The 15,274-nt window shown below is 48.6% G+C and overlaps 1 protein-coding gene across 1 annotated transcript in view; it reads right to left on the bottom strand.

Moving 5' to 3' along the window:
• dnah2 (dynein, axonemal, heavy chain 2) overlaps nucleotides 1–15,274 on the bottom strand; it is a 208,609-nt gene that overhangs the window by 127,604 nt on the left and 65,731 nt on the right. Inside the window, exons 49-54 of the mRNA XM_072458523.1 lie at nucleotides 14,846–15,070; nucleotides 11,310–11,414; nucleotides 9,951–10,139; nucleotides 8,641–8,726; nucleotides 8,437–8,567; nucleotides 6,657–6,806 (exon numbers count right to left, since the gene is read on the bottom strand). Coding sequence (XP_072314624.1) covers nucleotides 6,657–6,806; nucleotides 8,437–8,567; nucleotides 8,641–8,726; nucleotides 9,951–10,139; nucleotides 11,310–11,414; nucleotides 14,846–15,070 — 886 coding nt within the window. The remainder of the gene's footprint in view (nucleotides 1–6,656; nucleotides 6,807–8,436; nucleotides 8,568–8,640; nucleotides 8,727–9,950; nucleotides 10,140–11,309; nucleotides 11,415–14,845; nucleotides 15,071–15,274) is intronic.

Consider the following 15,274-nt stretch of genomic DNA (forward strand, 5'->3'; position numbering starts at 1 on the left):
CAAAATATAGGAGATAAAGCACAATAATTGTGAGAAAGAAGAGAGAGCGTTTACACCGGGCTGCCAGCTGTACCAGCGCCTTATGACGTTATTATTATTATATGATCTTCCTCTGTCCGCGAGCCAGATGAAGAAGTCATCTCCCACTGCATTTGTTCTGAGGAAACTGCTCCAGTTTCACAACATGAGCTTCATTTTTGAATCTGTCGACTCTTCGGTATCATATTGTTCTGTCTCCATCTAAGATTGAAACAAAGGTGGTTTCTGTTGTCTGCTAATGTCCTTCTTGTGTTCTCAAGTTCCCAAACCAGATCCACGCTTTTTGCCCAAAACTCTTAGAAACAAGTCAGTGTAATTCCTCATTTGTCCAGAAGTGTTCCAGTGTGGACAACGATCCAGTTGTGTCCTGCCCAGTGGTCACAGCACAGCCGGTCCTCTCATTTCACCCTGTCCTCTCATCTCACCCTGTCCTCTCATCTCACCCTGTCCTCTCATCTCACCCTGTCCTCTCATTTCACCCTGTTCTCTCATTTCACCCTGTCCTCTCATTTCACTCTGTCCTCTCATCTCACCCTGTCCTCTCATTTCACTCTGTCCTCTCATCTCACCCTGTCCTCTCATTTCACCCTGTCCTCTCATCTCACCCTGTCCTCTCATTTCACCCTGTCCTCTCATTTCACCCTGTCCTCTCATTTCACCCTGTCCTCTCATTTCACTCTGCCCTCTCATTTCACTCTGTCCTCTCATTTCACCCTGTCCTCTCATCTCACCCTGTCCTCTCATTTCACCCTGTCCTCTCATCTCACCCTGTCCTCTCATTTCACTCTGTCCTCTCATCTCACCCTGTCCTCTCATCTCACCCTGTCCTCTCATTTCACCCTGTCCTCTCATCTCACCCTGTCCTCTCATTTCCCTTCTGTCCTCTCATCTCACCCTGTCCTCTCATTTCACTCTGTCCTCTCATTTCACCCTGTCCTCTCATTTCACCCTGTCCTCTCATTTCACTCTGTCCTCTCATCTCACCCTGTCCTCTCATTTCACCCTGTCCTCTCATTTCACCCTGTCCTCTCATTTCACCCTGTCCTCTCATCTCACCCTGTCCTCTCATTTCACCCTGTCCTCTCATCTCACCCTGTCCTCTCATTTCACCCTGTCCTCTCATCTCACCCTGTCCTCTCATTTCACCCTGTCCTCTCATTTCACCCTGTCCTCTCATTTCACTCTGTCCTCTCATTTCACCCTGTCCTCTCATCTCACCCTGTCCTCTCATTTCACTCTGTCCTCTCATCTCACCCTGTCCTCTTCACCCTGTCCTCTCATTTCACCCTGTCCTCTCATTTCACCCTGTCCTCTCATTTCACTCTGTCCTCTCATCTCACCCTGTCCTCTCATCTCACCCTGTCCTCTTCACCCCGTCCTCTCATTTCACCCTGTCCTCTCATCTCACCCTGTCCTCTCATTTCACTCTGTCCTCTCATTTCACCCTGTCCTCTCATTTCACCCTGTCCTCTCATTTCACCCTGTCCTCTCATCTCACCCTGTCCTCTCATTTCACCCTGTCCTCTCATTTCACCCTGTCCTCTCATCTCACCCTGTCCTCTCATTTCACCCTGTCCTCTCATTTCACCCTGTCCTCTCATCTCACCCTGTCCTCTCATCTCACCCTGTCCTCTCATTTCACCCTGTCCTCTCATTTCACCCTGTCCTCTCATTTCACCCTGTCCTCTCATTTCACTCTGTCCTCTCATCTCACCCTGTCCTCTCATCTCACCCTGTCCTCTTCACCCCGTCCTCTCATATCACCCTGTCCTCTCATCTCACCCTGTCCTCTCATCTCACCCTGTCCTCTCATTTCACCCTGTTCTCTCATCTCACCCTGTCCTCTCATCTCACCCTGTCCTCTTCACCCTGTCCTCTCATTTCACCCTGTCCTCTCATCTCACCCTGTCCTCTCATCTCACCCTGTCCTCTCATCTCACCCTGTCCTCTCATCTCACCCTGTTCTCTCATTTCACCCTGTCCTCTCATTTCACCCTGTCCTCTCATTTCACTCTGTCCTCTCATTTCACCCTGTCCTCTTCACCCTGTCCTCTTCACCCTGTCCTCTCATTTCACCCTGTCCTCTCATCTCACCCTGTCCTCTCATCCCCCTCTGTCCTCTCATCTCACCCTGTCCTCTCATCTCACCCTGTCCTCTCATTTCACCCTGTCCTCTTCACCCTGTCCTCTTCACCCTGTCCTCTCATCTCACCCTGTCCTCTCATCTCACCCTGTCCTCTCATTTCACCCTGTCCTCTCATCTCACCCTGTCCTCTCATCTCACCTCGTCCTCTCATCTCACCCTGTCCTCTCATTTCACCCTGTCCTCTTCACCCTGTCCTCTCATCTCACCCTGTCCTCTTCACCCTGTCCTCTCATCTCACCCTGTCCTCTCATTTCACCCTGTCCTCTTCACCCTGTCCTCTCATCTCACCCTGTCCTCTCATCTCACCCTGTCCTCTCATCTCACCCTGTCCTCTCATTTCACCCTGTCCTCTCATTTCACCCTGTCCTCTCATCTCACCCTGTCCTCTCATCTCACCCTGTCCACTCATCTCACCCTGTCCTCTCATCTCACCCTGTCCTCTCATTTCACCCTGTCCTCTCATCTCACCCTGTCCTCTCATTTCACCCTGTCCTCTCATCTCACCCTGTCCTCTCATCTCACCCTGTCCTCTCATTTCACCCTGTCCTCTCATTTCACCCTGTCCTCTCATTTCACCCTGTCCTCTTCACCCTGTCCTCTCATTTCACCCTGTCCTCTCATTTCACTCTGTCCTCTTCACCCTGTCCTCTCATTTCACCCTGTCCTCTCATTTCACTCTGTCCTCTCATCTCACCCTGTCCTCTCATCTCACCCTGTCCTCTTCACCCCGTCCTCTCATTTCACCCTGTCCTCTCATCTCACCCTGTCCTCTCATCTCACCCTGTCCTCTCATTTCACCCTGTCCTCTCAGCTCACCCTGTCCTCTCATTTCACTCTGTCCTCTCATCTCACCCTGTCCTCTCATTTCACTCTGTCCTCTCATCTCACCCTGTCCTCTCATTTCACCCTGTCCTCTCATTTCACCCTGTCCTCTCATCTCACCCTGTCCTCTCATTTCACCCTGTCCTCTCATTTCACCCTGTCCTCTCATCTCACCCTGTCCTCTCATTTCACCCTGTCCTCTCATCTCACCCTGTCCTCTCATTTCCCCCTGTCCTCTCATCTCACCCTGTCCTCTCATCTCACCCTGTCCTCTCATTTCACCCTGTCCTCTCATTTCACCCTGTCCTCTCATCTCACCCTGTCCTCTCATCTCACCCTGTCCTCTTCACCCTGTCCTCTCATTTCACCCTGTCCTCTCATTTCACCCTGTCCCCTCATTTCACCCTGTCCTCTTCACCCTGTCCTCTCATTTCACCCTGTCCTCTCATTTCACCCTGTCCTCTCATTTCACTCTGTCCTCTCATCTCACCCTGTCCTCTAATCTCACCCTGTCCTCTTCACCCCGTCCTCTCATATCACCCTGTCCTCTCATTTCACCCTGTCCTCTCATTTCACCCTGTCCTCTCATCTCACCCTGTCCTCTCATCTCACCCTGTCCTCTCATTTCACCCTGTCCTCTCATTTCACCCTGTCCTCTCATCTCACCCTGTCCTCTCATCTCACCCTGTCCTCTTCACCCTGTCCTCTCATTTCACCCTGTCCTCTCATCTCACCCTGTCCTCTCATCTCACCCTGTCCTCTCATTTCACCCTGTCCTCTTCACCCTGTCCTCTCATTTCACCCTGTCCTCTCATTTCACCCTGTCCTCTCATTTCACTCTGTCCTCTCATCTCACCCTGTCCTCTCATCTCACCCTGTCCTCTTCACCCCGTCCTCTCATATCACCCTGTCCTCTCATCTCACCCTGTCCTCTCATCTCACCCTGTCCTCTCATTTCACCCTGTCCTCTCATTTCACCCTGTCCTCTCATCTCACCCTGTCCTCTCATCTCACCCTGTCCTCTTCACCCTGTCCTCTCATTTCACCCTGTCCTCTCATCTCACCCTGTCCTCTCATCTCACCCTGTCCTCTCATCTCACCCTGTCCTCTCATCTCACCCTGTTCTCTCATTTCACCCTGTCCTCTCATTTCACCCTGTCCTCTCATTTCACTCTGTCCTCTCATTTCACCCTGTCCTCTTCACCCTGTCCTCTTCACCCTGTCCTCTCATTTCACCCTGTCCTCTCATCTCACCCTGTCCTCTCATCTCACTCTGTCCTCTCATCTGACCCTGTCCTCTCATCTCACCCTGTCCTCTCATTTCACCCTGTCCTCTTCACCCTGTCCTCTTCACCCTGTCCTCTCATCTCACCCTGTCCTCTCATCTCACCCTGTCCTCTCATCTCACCCTGTCCTCTTCACCCTGTCCTCTCATTTCACCCTGTCCTCTCATCTCACCCTGTCCTCTCATCTCACCTCGTCCTCTCATCTCACCCTGTCCTCTCATTTCATCCTGTCCTCTTCACCCTGTCCTCTCATCTCACCCTGTCCTCTTCACCCTGTCCTCTCATCTCACCCTGTCCTCTCATTTCACCCTGTCCTCTTCACCCTGTCCTCTCATCTCACCCTGTCCTCTCATCTCACCCTGTCCTCTCATCTCACCCTGTCCTCTCATCTCACCCTGTCCTCTCATTTCACCCTGTCCTCTCATCTCACCCTGTCCTCTCATCTCACCCTGTCCACTCATCTCACCCTGTCCTCTCATCTCACCCTGTCCTCTCATTTCACCCTGTCCTCTCATCTCACCCTGCCCTCTCATTTCACCCTGTCCTCTCATTTCACCCTGTCCTCTTCACCCTGTCCTCTCATTTCACCCTGTCCTCTCATTTCACCCTGTCCTCTCATTTCACTCTGTCCTCTCATCTCACCCTGTCCTCTCATTTCACCCTGTCCTCTCATTTCACCCTGTCCTCTCATTTCACCCTGTCCTCTTCACCCTGTCCTCTCATTTCACCCTGTCCTCTTCACCCTGTCCTCTCATTTCACCCTGTCCTCTCATTTCACCCTGTCCTCTCATTTCACTCTGTCCTCTCATCTCACCCTGTCCTCTCATTTATCCCTGTCCTCTCATTTCACCCTGTCCTCTTCACCCTGTCCTCTTCACCCTGTCCTCTCATTTCACCCTGTCCTCTCATTTCACTCTGTCCTCTCATCTCACCCTGTCCTCTCATCTCACCCTGTCCTCTTCACCCCGTCCTCTCATTTCACCCTGTCCTCTCATCTCACCCTGTCCTCTCATCTCACCCTGTCCTCTCATTTCACCCTGTCCTCTCATCTCACCCTGTCCTCTCATTTCACTCTGTCCTCTCATCTCACCCTGTCCTCTCATTTCACTCTGTCCTCTCATCTCACCCTGTCCTCTCATTTCACCCTGTCCTCTCATTTCACCCTGTCCTCTCATCTCACCCTGTCCTCTCATTTCACCCTGTCCTCTCATTTCACCCTGTCCTCTCATCTCACCCTTTCCTCTCATTTCACCCTGTCCTCTCATCTCACCCTGTCCTCTCATCTCACCCTGTCCTCTCATTTCACCCTGTCCTCTCATTTCACCCTGTCCTCTCATCTCACCCTGTCCTCTCATCTCACCCTGTCCTCTTCACCCTGTCCTCTCATTTCACCCTGTCCTCTCATTTCACCCTGTCCCCTCATTTCACCCTGTCCTCTTCACCCTGTCCTCTCATTTCACCCTGTCCTCTCATTTCACCCTGTCCTCTCATTTCACTCTGTCCTCTCATCTCACCCTGTCCTCTCATCTCACCCTGTTCTCTCATTTCACCCTGTCCTCTCATTTCACTCTGTCCTCTCATCTCACCCTGTCCTCTCATTTCACCCTGTCCTCTTCACCCTGTCCTCTTCACCCTGTCCTCTCATTTCACCCTGTCCTCTCATCTCACCCTGTCCTCTCATCTCACTCTGTCCTCTCATCTCACCCTGTCCTCTCATTTCACTCTGTCCTCTCATCTCACCCTGTCCTCTCATTTCACCCTGTCCTCTTCACCCTGTCCTCTTCACCCTGTCCTCTCATCTCACCCTGTCCTCTCATCTCACCCTGTCCTCTCATCTCACCCTGTCCTCTTCACCCTGTCCTCTCATTTCACCCTGTCCTCTCATCTCACCCTGTCCTCTCATCTCACCTCGTCCTCTCATCTCACCCTGTCCTCTCATCTCACCCTGTCCTCTCATCTCACCCTGTCCTCTCATTTCACCCTGTCCTCTCATTTCACCCTGTCCTCTCATTTCACCCTGTCCTCTCATCTCACACATTGTCTTTCCCTTTCCTCATTTTTTGTAAATATTTATGTGTGAGCTCGAAGGCTTTGCTCAAACAAACAGCTGTAGCGTGAAATGGGGAGAGAGAGGGTATAGACATTTGACAAACGTTCAGGGCTAGCAATCAAACCCACGGCTGCAACCACACATGTGCAAAGCCTTAAACCACTGCACCACCGGGAGCACTCTTTTTTTACAACATGGAATTGTACTCACGTTACGGTCATTCCTAATCTTGTGCCTGACCTCTTAATACAAACATAGAATATATATTGAATAAATGAACAATGCTGGAGCAGTTGTGAGAAGTGTGGCATACTGTGTTCTATAGCGTCTCTGAAGAGCACCAGGCTCATGGGCACCACTCCTGGGGTCAGGTTGTAGTCCTCCAGCTGCGTCTCCATGAAGGCCTTCAGACCGTTCATGTCCAGGAGGTCCTCATATACCGGCGGCTGGCTCAGGAAAGCACCTACAGGACAATGGAACAGGCAGGAGGACGCTCAGGTGTATTTAAGAATGAGCATAGTCTGGATTAAGAAATAAAATAAACTAAATAAACAGCATTATACATTTTGACAAAGCTAGTTTATAAATTGGTCACATTTAGTCTCACATCGGACAGAGCCAAAGGAAAGGCAGCTCTTTTAGGACAGAAAATTCACCTAAACTGATTCATCCTATTGTGAGGAGAGCCAGGCTACTGCGGATACATTTGATGTCATAATGGAGTACTTCTTGTCTCAAACTCGACATCACATTTATTTGAGGGAAGTGTCCTATCATCATGAAAGAAAAAATACAAAATAGATAGGAGTCTGTAATCAATCCAAGCGTGTATGTTCCTGTTGAGGAGTTTTATTTTCAACAAAAGGTGAATGTGACTAAATGAAAAACTGTTGGCTAATGCTAGTTTGTAACTGTTATTTGAAACAAAGGGACTTTATTAACACCACAAATCAGCTCAACTGTTGTGGTTTTAACTAAGCCAGTTCTTTATACTCAGATTGCGTTAAACAAAGCTCAGATAAAAGTGCAACTTGAGTAACAGAACTTCAGACAAGCAGTGCCTCTTATTAGCTTCACAGCTAATGCTGATGATATCTTGTGAAAGGGAGCAATAGCTCCCCATGGGTTTCCATATCAATTAACAATTCAAAATTATTTTGAAAAAGAAAAATCCTCAAAACATTACCAATAGACCAAAAGATCAAATGGTAAAAATAATGTGAAAAAGAAATGCAGGGTTATGGTACACTTATAGTCCCCAAAGGGAAATTTGTCCTCTGCATTTGACACATCCTTCAATGCCACTGGGGCCCCTCCTCAGGAGTAGTGGTTGCTAGAGTGCAGTACCCAGGGATCCAGGGACCCATCTCCAGATCTTTGTGCTAGGCTTGGTCAGGATTATTGTAGCTGAAGGATTTTACCCATGGTGCATGTTTTTGGGTTGATGGGGGAAACCGGGGTGCTTGGAGGAAACCCACTCAGACACATGGAGAAATATGCAAACTCCACACATTTATAAAAGAGTGCGTCAAATTGTACTTGAAAGAGTGCGTACAAGAAAGCAGAAATTTCACAACCGCAAAAAAAGAGTCGATTTATAAAAACCTGTGCAACACACCTGTACACCCTCTCTTCCTAAATCCCACCTCACGTCTGTGCTGCGCCAATTCCTCATGAGTTACCCGCCCTGAGCCTGCCCTAATATACTATGTATGGCTATGCAAATTGCAGAAATAACATATTTTGCATATTCATAAGGGTGCAACAGACCGGACGAGAAAAGGCGGAAAAAGATGACATTCTCCGAGATGTAGGTGGAATCAGCTGTGGAGGCCCGCAAAGGAGTCTTTAAACAGGGTGCTGCTCATCTGAGGGCGTGGCAGGTAGCAGCGTATTAAAAACAATAAACAAAAACTCAGGACGCACGTGCAATTTGATGGCCAAAGGAAAAAGACTTCTCCTCTCTCAGTATCTGTCATAATATGAGCCTGATTGTGCCGAACATGTGCAGATCAGACTGCAGCCTACACTGACCTGCGGAAGAATTTAAATTATATTTTCCATTGTTAATTTTGAAAGTGAAAAAGACTCACCAAACACAGGCTGTTGTTTGTTGGGACATGTGTTGTGGTATGTGAGATCAAAAAGTGATCCTAATATGTCAGACAACAGGCCAGTAAAGATCTCACTGTCACTGTGATCCACCAGTCTGTCCGAGAACACCCTGAAACCAGCACCAGATACATGCAAAATATGTCACTACAACTAAATCAAAAATACGGGCGAAACAGCAGTACCTGAAACATTCGTGAATCCACAGTCTGACCATGTTTTTTTTTGAATCGTGGAAGTCCGGATGGGCTTGCAGTAGACCTTGGAAAACCTGGTAGGACAAGAGAAGGGAACGTTTCTTATTCTTTTCAATTTTGAATATTAAACATAGAACATAGAAAAACATGACCAGAGAGTGAAAACCAAAACAAAAGGAATGCATTAGCATTAAAAATCTAATAAGAAAATTAAGGCACATTTAAATGAAAATAAGAGTCCCAAATGGTCCAAATGAAGTCAGTATGTAATCTCTTCCGTTTCCGTTACTGTTACTGTCTGTCCAGTCTTTGATCTCTGGTGTGGTTTGTTCAGCTATTTCTTTGTGTGGCCATTTTTCCTGCCATCAAAAGATTCTAACGATATCATTTATTGTGTCCATGGCAGGAGTTTTGAAGCCTAAGAACATAGTTCTAAAATTGAGAAAGAAGGCAATGTCAAAAACAGCAGTGTCTTGTTAATTTCAGTCTAATATTTTTGAGCAGGACAGTCCCAAAGCACTTGATAGTGGTTTGTCTCCTGCCAGGAGATATATATATATATATATCTCCTGCCAGGAGATATATATATATATATATATATATGTGTGTGTATGTATACAGGTATATATATATATATATATGTGTGTGTGTATGTATACAGGTATATATATATAAAAAAAAAAAAAAAAAAAAAAAAAAGCACTGGCCATGAGGATAGTATTTTAAATAAAGAAACTATAGCTATATAGCTTTCTTTATCTGTACCAGATTCTTCCCATTTCCTTCCCCAGTCCCCCTGTTTGATGGAATTAAACAATCTCAGGATTTGTATGCCGAGGCAAAATACCTTGTAATCGGTTCAAAACTCTACAACTATCAAAAAAAAAGGAGGATGGGGTTTACCTGGTCTGAAAAATTACTTTATTTCAGCTAAAATAAAAGCGTTGCTGTACTGGTGTGATCCAGACCATGTCAAAGTGCTCATCATTCACAGGGAAATTCTGACTGCAGTGGCAGCAAGGAGGATTGTCATGTTGCTCAGAATCACCATCATCAGCATCACCCTGGGTTTAAGAACTATGTATTTGGGCCTCAGCACTCCTGCCCTGGAACATACTATTTCATTTAGATGTTATAGATTAAATCTGTAAAAACGTGTTATGGTCGACTTCCTAGAATTTTGAACTTTCTGAGGCCAGAGCATTTTAAAGCCAATGAGTACACACAGTGAAATGAACGGATTATCCTCTGTACAGGATCTACAGCTTTCCAGGCTAGAGAAGTGGGTGTTTTTGTACCTTGGAGATGTCCCGGAGGTTGAAGAGGTAGTGTATCTTGGCTGGTGTGGGGAGGAACCTGGATGATGCAGCGTGGTACAGCTCAATGGTGGCCTGGGACAACACATTTCCAATGGGCTTCAACTCCTCCTTGAACTCCTGCAGCTTCTGGTTTATCATGGTGCTGTAGATGCGCATTATCTGAGATTCCTGAAAATGCATAATAGAAATGTTTTGTGACTTTTGGCCATTTTTAAAGTATTGCCAGTAACTCTAAAAACCCATATTCACTAGCAAGGCCACAACAATGAAATAGGAAAGAATGATTATTGATAATAGTGATGATGGATCGATGATGGATGGATGATGGATGGATGAGAGTTGGCTGGGTAGAGACTCAGGATGGGGGCTCCGTCTCAGCCGATTCAAAACCCCGCCTCCTTAGATGGTGATGTGTTCAGGTGAAGATGATAGAGACATGGGGTTGGAGGGCGGGGTCGAGAGAGCAGAGACAACAAGAGATGCTGGGATAGGCCTGTATAAATAGGGCTTCTGGGTAATTACAGGTGTGGTTAAAGAGTGGAGGTGTGTTTGCTGCAGGAGTAGGAGGTTGAGGCGTGCTCCCGAATCTCAGTCAACAATACATCGTCAACTACCCCACTGCCCCTATTTTACCCCAAACACAAACCTGAGACAGGATTATGAATTCATCGTCATCATTCATTGATTTATGCATTTGACACTTCACCCACAATAGTAAAGCGCTTGAGTGCCTTGGAGGTGGAAAAGCGCTATATAAATACACTGTAATAATAAAATAATAATTCACACCAATGTGGTGAAGTTAACTCTTTCTGAACAGACATAAACACAAAATGTCAATTGTCTAGATGATCAAGTGTGTTTAAAGGCAAAGTATGTAACTTTCTGTCACTTACATAATTCCATGGAAATGTAATGTTAAAACCATACTTTGGACCAGGTTTTATGCCATAAAATAGCCTTGAATAGCTAAAGGAACAACATTTCCATGGAAACAAGCAGAAGTCAGGCTTGTGGTGATATGTCCATAGTCTTTTTTAAAAACTGCATTAGTATAATATACCTGCTAAATGTATGTTTTCAGATTCTAGAATTTGATCATGTAAAACATAGTAAATTCAGAAAATTACTTTGATGATTTCTATTCGTAACTAGACACTTTTGAATTAGCATTTGAACAATATTCATTTTTGCTTCTTCCCATCTGTATTAGATTTTATTGGCCAATAGATTTGTGATTTGAAATCCAGCAGTATGGACATAGTAACTGCAACTACAAAAAGGCCCATTAGTCAATAAAAAGATCAGATACAAAAAGGGTGATGAGAGTAAACTTACACTGGGGAAGATCATGTTGATGAGGTTGAAGCGACTCTGCAGACGGCTGGAGATCTGAGTCCTGCCCCCACCAGGAGGCCCCATGGAAGCCAGCAAGAACATGTCCTGAGACCAGAGGAGAGACCAGAGGAGAGACCAGAGGAGATGAGACCAGAGGAGAGACCAGAGGAGAGACCAGAGGAGAGACCAGAGGAGAGACCAGAGGAGAGACCAGAGGAGAGACCAGAGGAAAGACCAGAGGAGATGAGACCAGAGGAGAGACCAGAGGAGAGACCAGAGGAAAGACCAGAGGAAAGACCAGAGGAGAGACCAGAGGAGAGACCAGAGGAAAGACCAGAGGAGATGAGACCAGAGGAGAGACCAGAGGAGAGACCAGAGGAAAGACCAGAGGAAAGACCAGAGGAGATGAGACCAGAGGAGAGACCAGAGGAGAGACCAGAGGAAAGACCAGAGGAGAGACCAGAGGAAAGACCAGAGGAAAGACCAGAGGAAAGACCAGAGGAAAGACCAGAGGAGATGAGACCAGAGGAGAGACCAGAGGAGAGACCAGAGGAGAGACCAGGGGAGAGACCAGAGGAGAGACCAGAGGAGAGACCAGAGGAGAGACCAGAGGAAAGACCAGAGGAAAGACCAGAGGAGATGAGACCAGAGGAGAGACCAGAGGAGAGACCAGAGGAGAGACCAGGGGAGAGACCAGAGGAGAGACCAGAGGAGAGACCAGAGGAAAGACCAGAGGAGATGAGACCAGAGGAGAGACCAGAGGAGAGACCAGAGGAGAGACCAGGGGAGAGACCAGAGGAGAGACCAGAGGAGACCAGAGGAGAGGCCAGAGGAGATGAGACCAGAGGAGAGGCCAGAGGAGAGACCAGAGGAGAGGCCAGAGGAGAGACCAGAGGAGAGACCAGAGGAGAGACCAGAGGAGATGAGACCAGAGGAGAGACCAGAGGAGAGACCAGAAGAGAGACCAGAGGAGAGGCCAGAGGAGAGACCAGAGGAGAGACCAGAGGAGAGACCAGAGGAGAGACCAGAGGAGAGACCAGAGGAAAGACCAGAGGAAAGACCAGAGGAGATGAGACCAGAGGAGAGACCAGAGGAGAGACCAGAGGAGAGACCAGGGGAGAGACCAGAGGAGAGACCAGAGGAGAGACCAGAGGAAAGACCAGAGGAGATGAGACCAGAGGAGAGACCAGAGGAGAGACCAGAGGAGAGACCAGGGGAGAGACCAGAGGAGAGACCAGAGGAGACCAGAGGAGAGGCCAGAGGAGATGAGACCAGAGGAGAGGCCAGAGGAGAGACCAGAGGAGAGGCCAGAGGAGAGACCAGAGGAGAGACCAGAGGAGAGACCAGAGGAGATGAGACCAGAGGAGAGACCAGAGGAGAGACCAGAAGAGAGACCAGAGGAGAGGCCAGAGGAGAGACCAGAGGAGAGACCAGAGGAGAGACCAGAGGAGATGCCAGAGGAGAAACCAGAGGAGAAACCAGAGGAGAGACCAGAGGAGAGACCAGAGGAGATGAGGCCAGAGGAGATGAGGCCAGAGGAGAGGCCAGAGAAGAGACCAGAGGAGAGACCAGAGGAGAGACCAGAGGAGAGACCAGAGGAGATGAGACCAGAGGAGATGAGACCAGAGGAGATGAGACCAGAGGAGAGACCAGAGGAGAGACCAGAGGAGAGACCAGAGGAGATGAGACCAGAGGAGATGAGACCAGAGGAAAGACCAGAGGAGAGACCAGAGGAGAGGCCAGAGGAGAGACCAGAGGAGAGACCAGAGGAGAGACCAGAGGAGAGACCAGAAGAGAGACCAGAGGAGAGAGCAGAGGAGAGAGCAGAGGAGAGAGCAGAGGAGAGACCAGAGGAAATGAGACCAGAGGAAATGAGACCAGAGGAGAGGCCAGAGGAGAGACCAGAGGAGAGACCAGAGGAGATGAGACCAGAGATGAGACCAGAGGAGATGAGACCAGAGGAGATGAGACCAGAGGAGAGACCAGAGGAGAGACCAGAGGAGAGACCAGAAGATAGACCAGAGGAGAGAGCAGAGGAGATGAGACCAGAGGAGAGACCAGAGGAGAGACCAGAGGAGAGACCAGAAGATAGACCAGAGGAGAGAGCAGAGGAGAGAGCAGAGGAGAGACCAGAGGAGAGACCAGAGGAGAGGCCAGAGGAGAGACCAGAGGAGAGACCAGAGGAGAGACCAGAGGAGATGAGACCAGAGGAGAGACCAGAGGAGAGACCAGAGGAGAGGCCAGAGGAGAGGCCAGAGGAGAGGCCAGAGGAGAGACCAGAGGAGAGACCAGAGGAGATGAGACCAGAGGAGAGACCAGAGGAGAGACCAGAGGAGAGGCCAGAGGAGAGACCAGAGGAGAGACCAGAGGAGAGACCAGAGGAGAGACCAGAGGAGAGGCCAGAGGAGAGACCAGAGGAGAGACCAGAGGAGATGAGACCAGAGGAGAGGCCAGAGGAGAGACCAGAGGAGAGACCAGAGGAGAGACCAGAGGAGATGAGACCAGAGGAGAGGCCAGAGGAGAGACCAGAGGAGAGACCAGAGGAGAGAGCAGAGGAGAGGCCAGAGGAGAGACCAGAGGAGAGACCAGAGGAGATGAGACCAGAGGAGAGACCAGAGGAGAGACCAGAGGAGAGGCCAGAGGAGAGACCAGAGGAGAGACCAGAGGAGAGACCAGAGGAGAGACCAGAGGAGATGAGACCAGAGGAGAGACCAGAGGAGAGACCAGAGGAGAGGCCAGAGGAGAGACCAGAGGAGAGACCAGAGGAGAGACCAGAGGAGATGAGACCAGAGGAGATGAGACCAGAGGAGATGAGACCAGAGGAGAGACCAGAGGAGAGACCAGAGGAGAGGCCAGAGGAGAGACCAGAGGAGAGACCAGAGGAGAGACCAGAGGAGATGAGACCAGAGGAGATGAGACCAGAGGAGATGAGACCAGAGGAGAGGCCAGAGGAGAGACCAGAGGAGAGACCAGAGGAGAGACCAGAGGAGAGACCAGAGGAGAGAGCAGAGGAGAGGCCAGAGGAGAGACCAGAGGAGAGACCAGAGGAGATGAGACCAGAGGAGAGACCAGAGGAGAGACCAGAGGAGAGGCCAGAGGAGAGACCAGAGGAAAGACCAGAGGAGAGACCAGAGGAGAGACCAGAGGAGAGATCAGTCAGAGTCTTTTCTTCTCGCACAATGTTCTCCATTCCCCAAAAACCTTCTGACCCCAAGACACATTCAGCCAGCGCACTAAACCAGGACGAACATTAATTCAAGGAGTATTTTGAGGTCAATGGAACCATAGACAGTTATTTGTGATAGAAATGTGTGAAACTAAATTGATTATTTGCAACTAATCAATTAAAAAAATCGTCGACTAATTCAGTAATCAAGTAATGTAATTAGTTGTTACTATTTAGTTGAAAAAAATGAGGTTCTCAAGCGCAATACTTTATTTCAATTAAATTTGGTAAAAATCTGATATAATATAATGATATAATGATATAATACAGAAACAATATAAAACACTGTATAGCTGTGTAGTTGCCTCACCTTGACCACCTTGAGCGTCTGCTTCTGTCGGTCGTACCAGAAGCTGTAGTCGACCCAGTGTCGCAGCAGCTCCAGAGGAGGCTGGGAGCCAAACAGGTCCAGGGCCGGCATGTTCAGGTCGTCCAGGAAGCACAGCAGAAGTTTACCTCCGACCGGCATGAACACGCTCTTTGTCCTCTTCTCTAGACGACTTTCCATGATCGACTGGATGTTATTGGAAGTGGTCTGAATAGAGAGAAAACTATATCATTATTAGGGCCGGGATGTTAATGCGATGCGTACGTCTTTCCTTTGATTGCACATTGTGGTTACAGAGCGCCGTGAGCATGTGTGTCCCCTGCTCTGCCTCCTCTCCTTACTTGAGTGTGTGGGGAAATCCACACACACAAGTATCCACGGTGCGCACGTGGCTTTATGAAGGGAAACTTT

This window comes from Eucyclogobius newberryi, unplaced genomic scaffold (genome assembly GCF_026437365.1).
Source record: "Eucyclogobius newberryi isolate DKJ021-1_F unplaced genomic scaffold, fEucNew1.0.hap1 SCAF_22, whole genome shotgun sequence".
NCBI classification, from domain to species: Eukaryota; Metazoa; Chordata; class Actinopteri; order Gobiiformes; family Gobiidae; genus Eucyclogobius; species Eucyclogobius newberryi.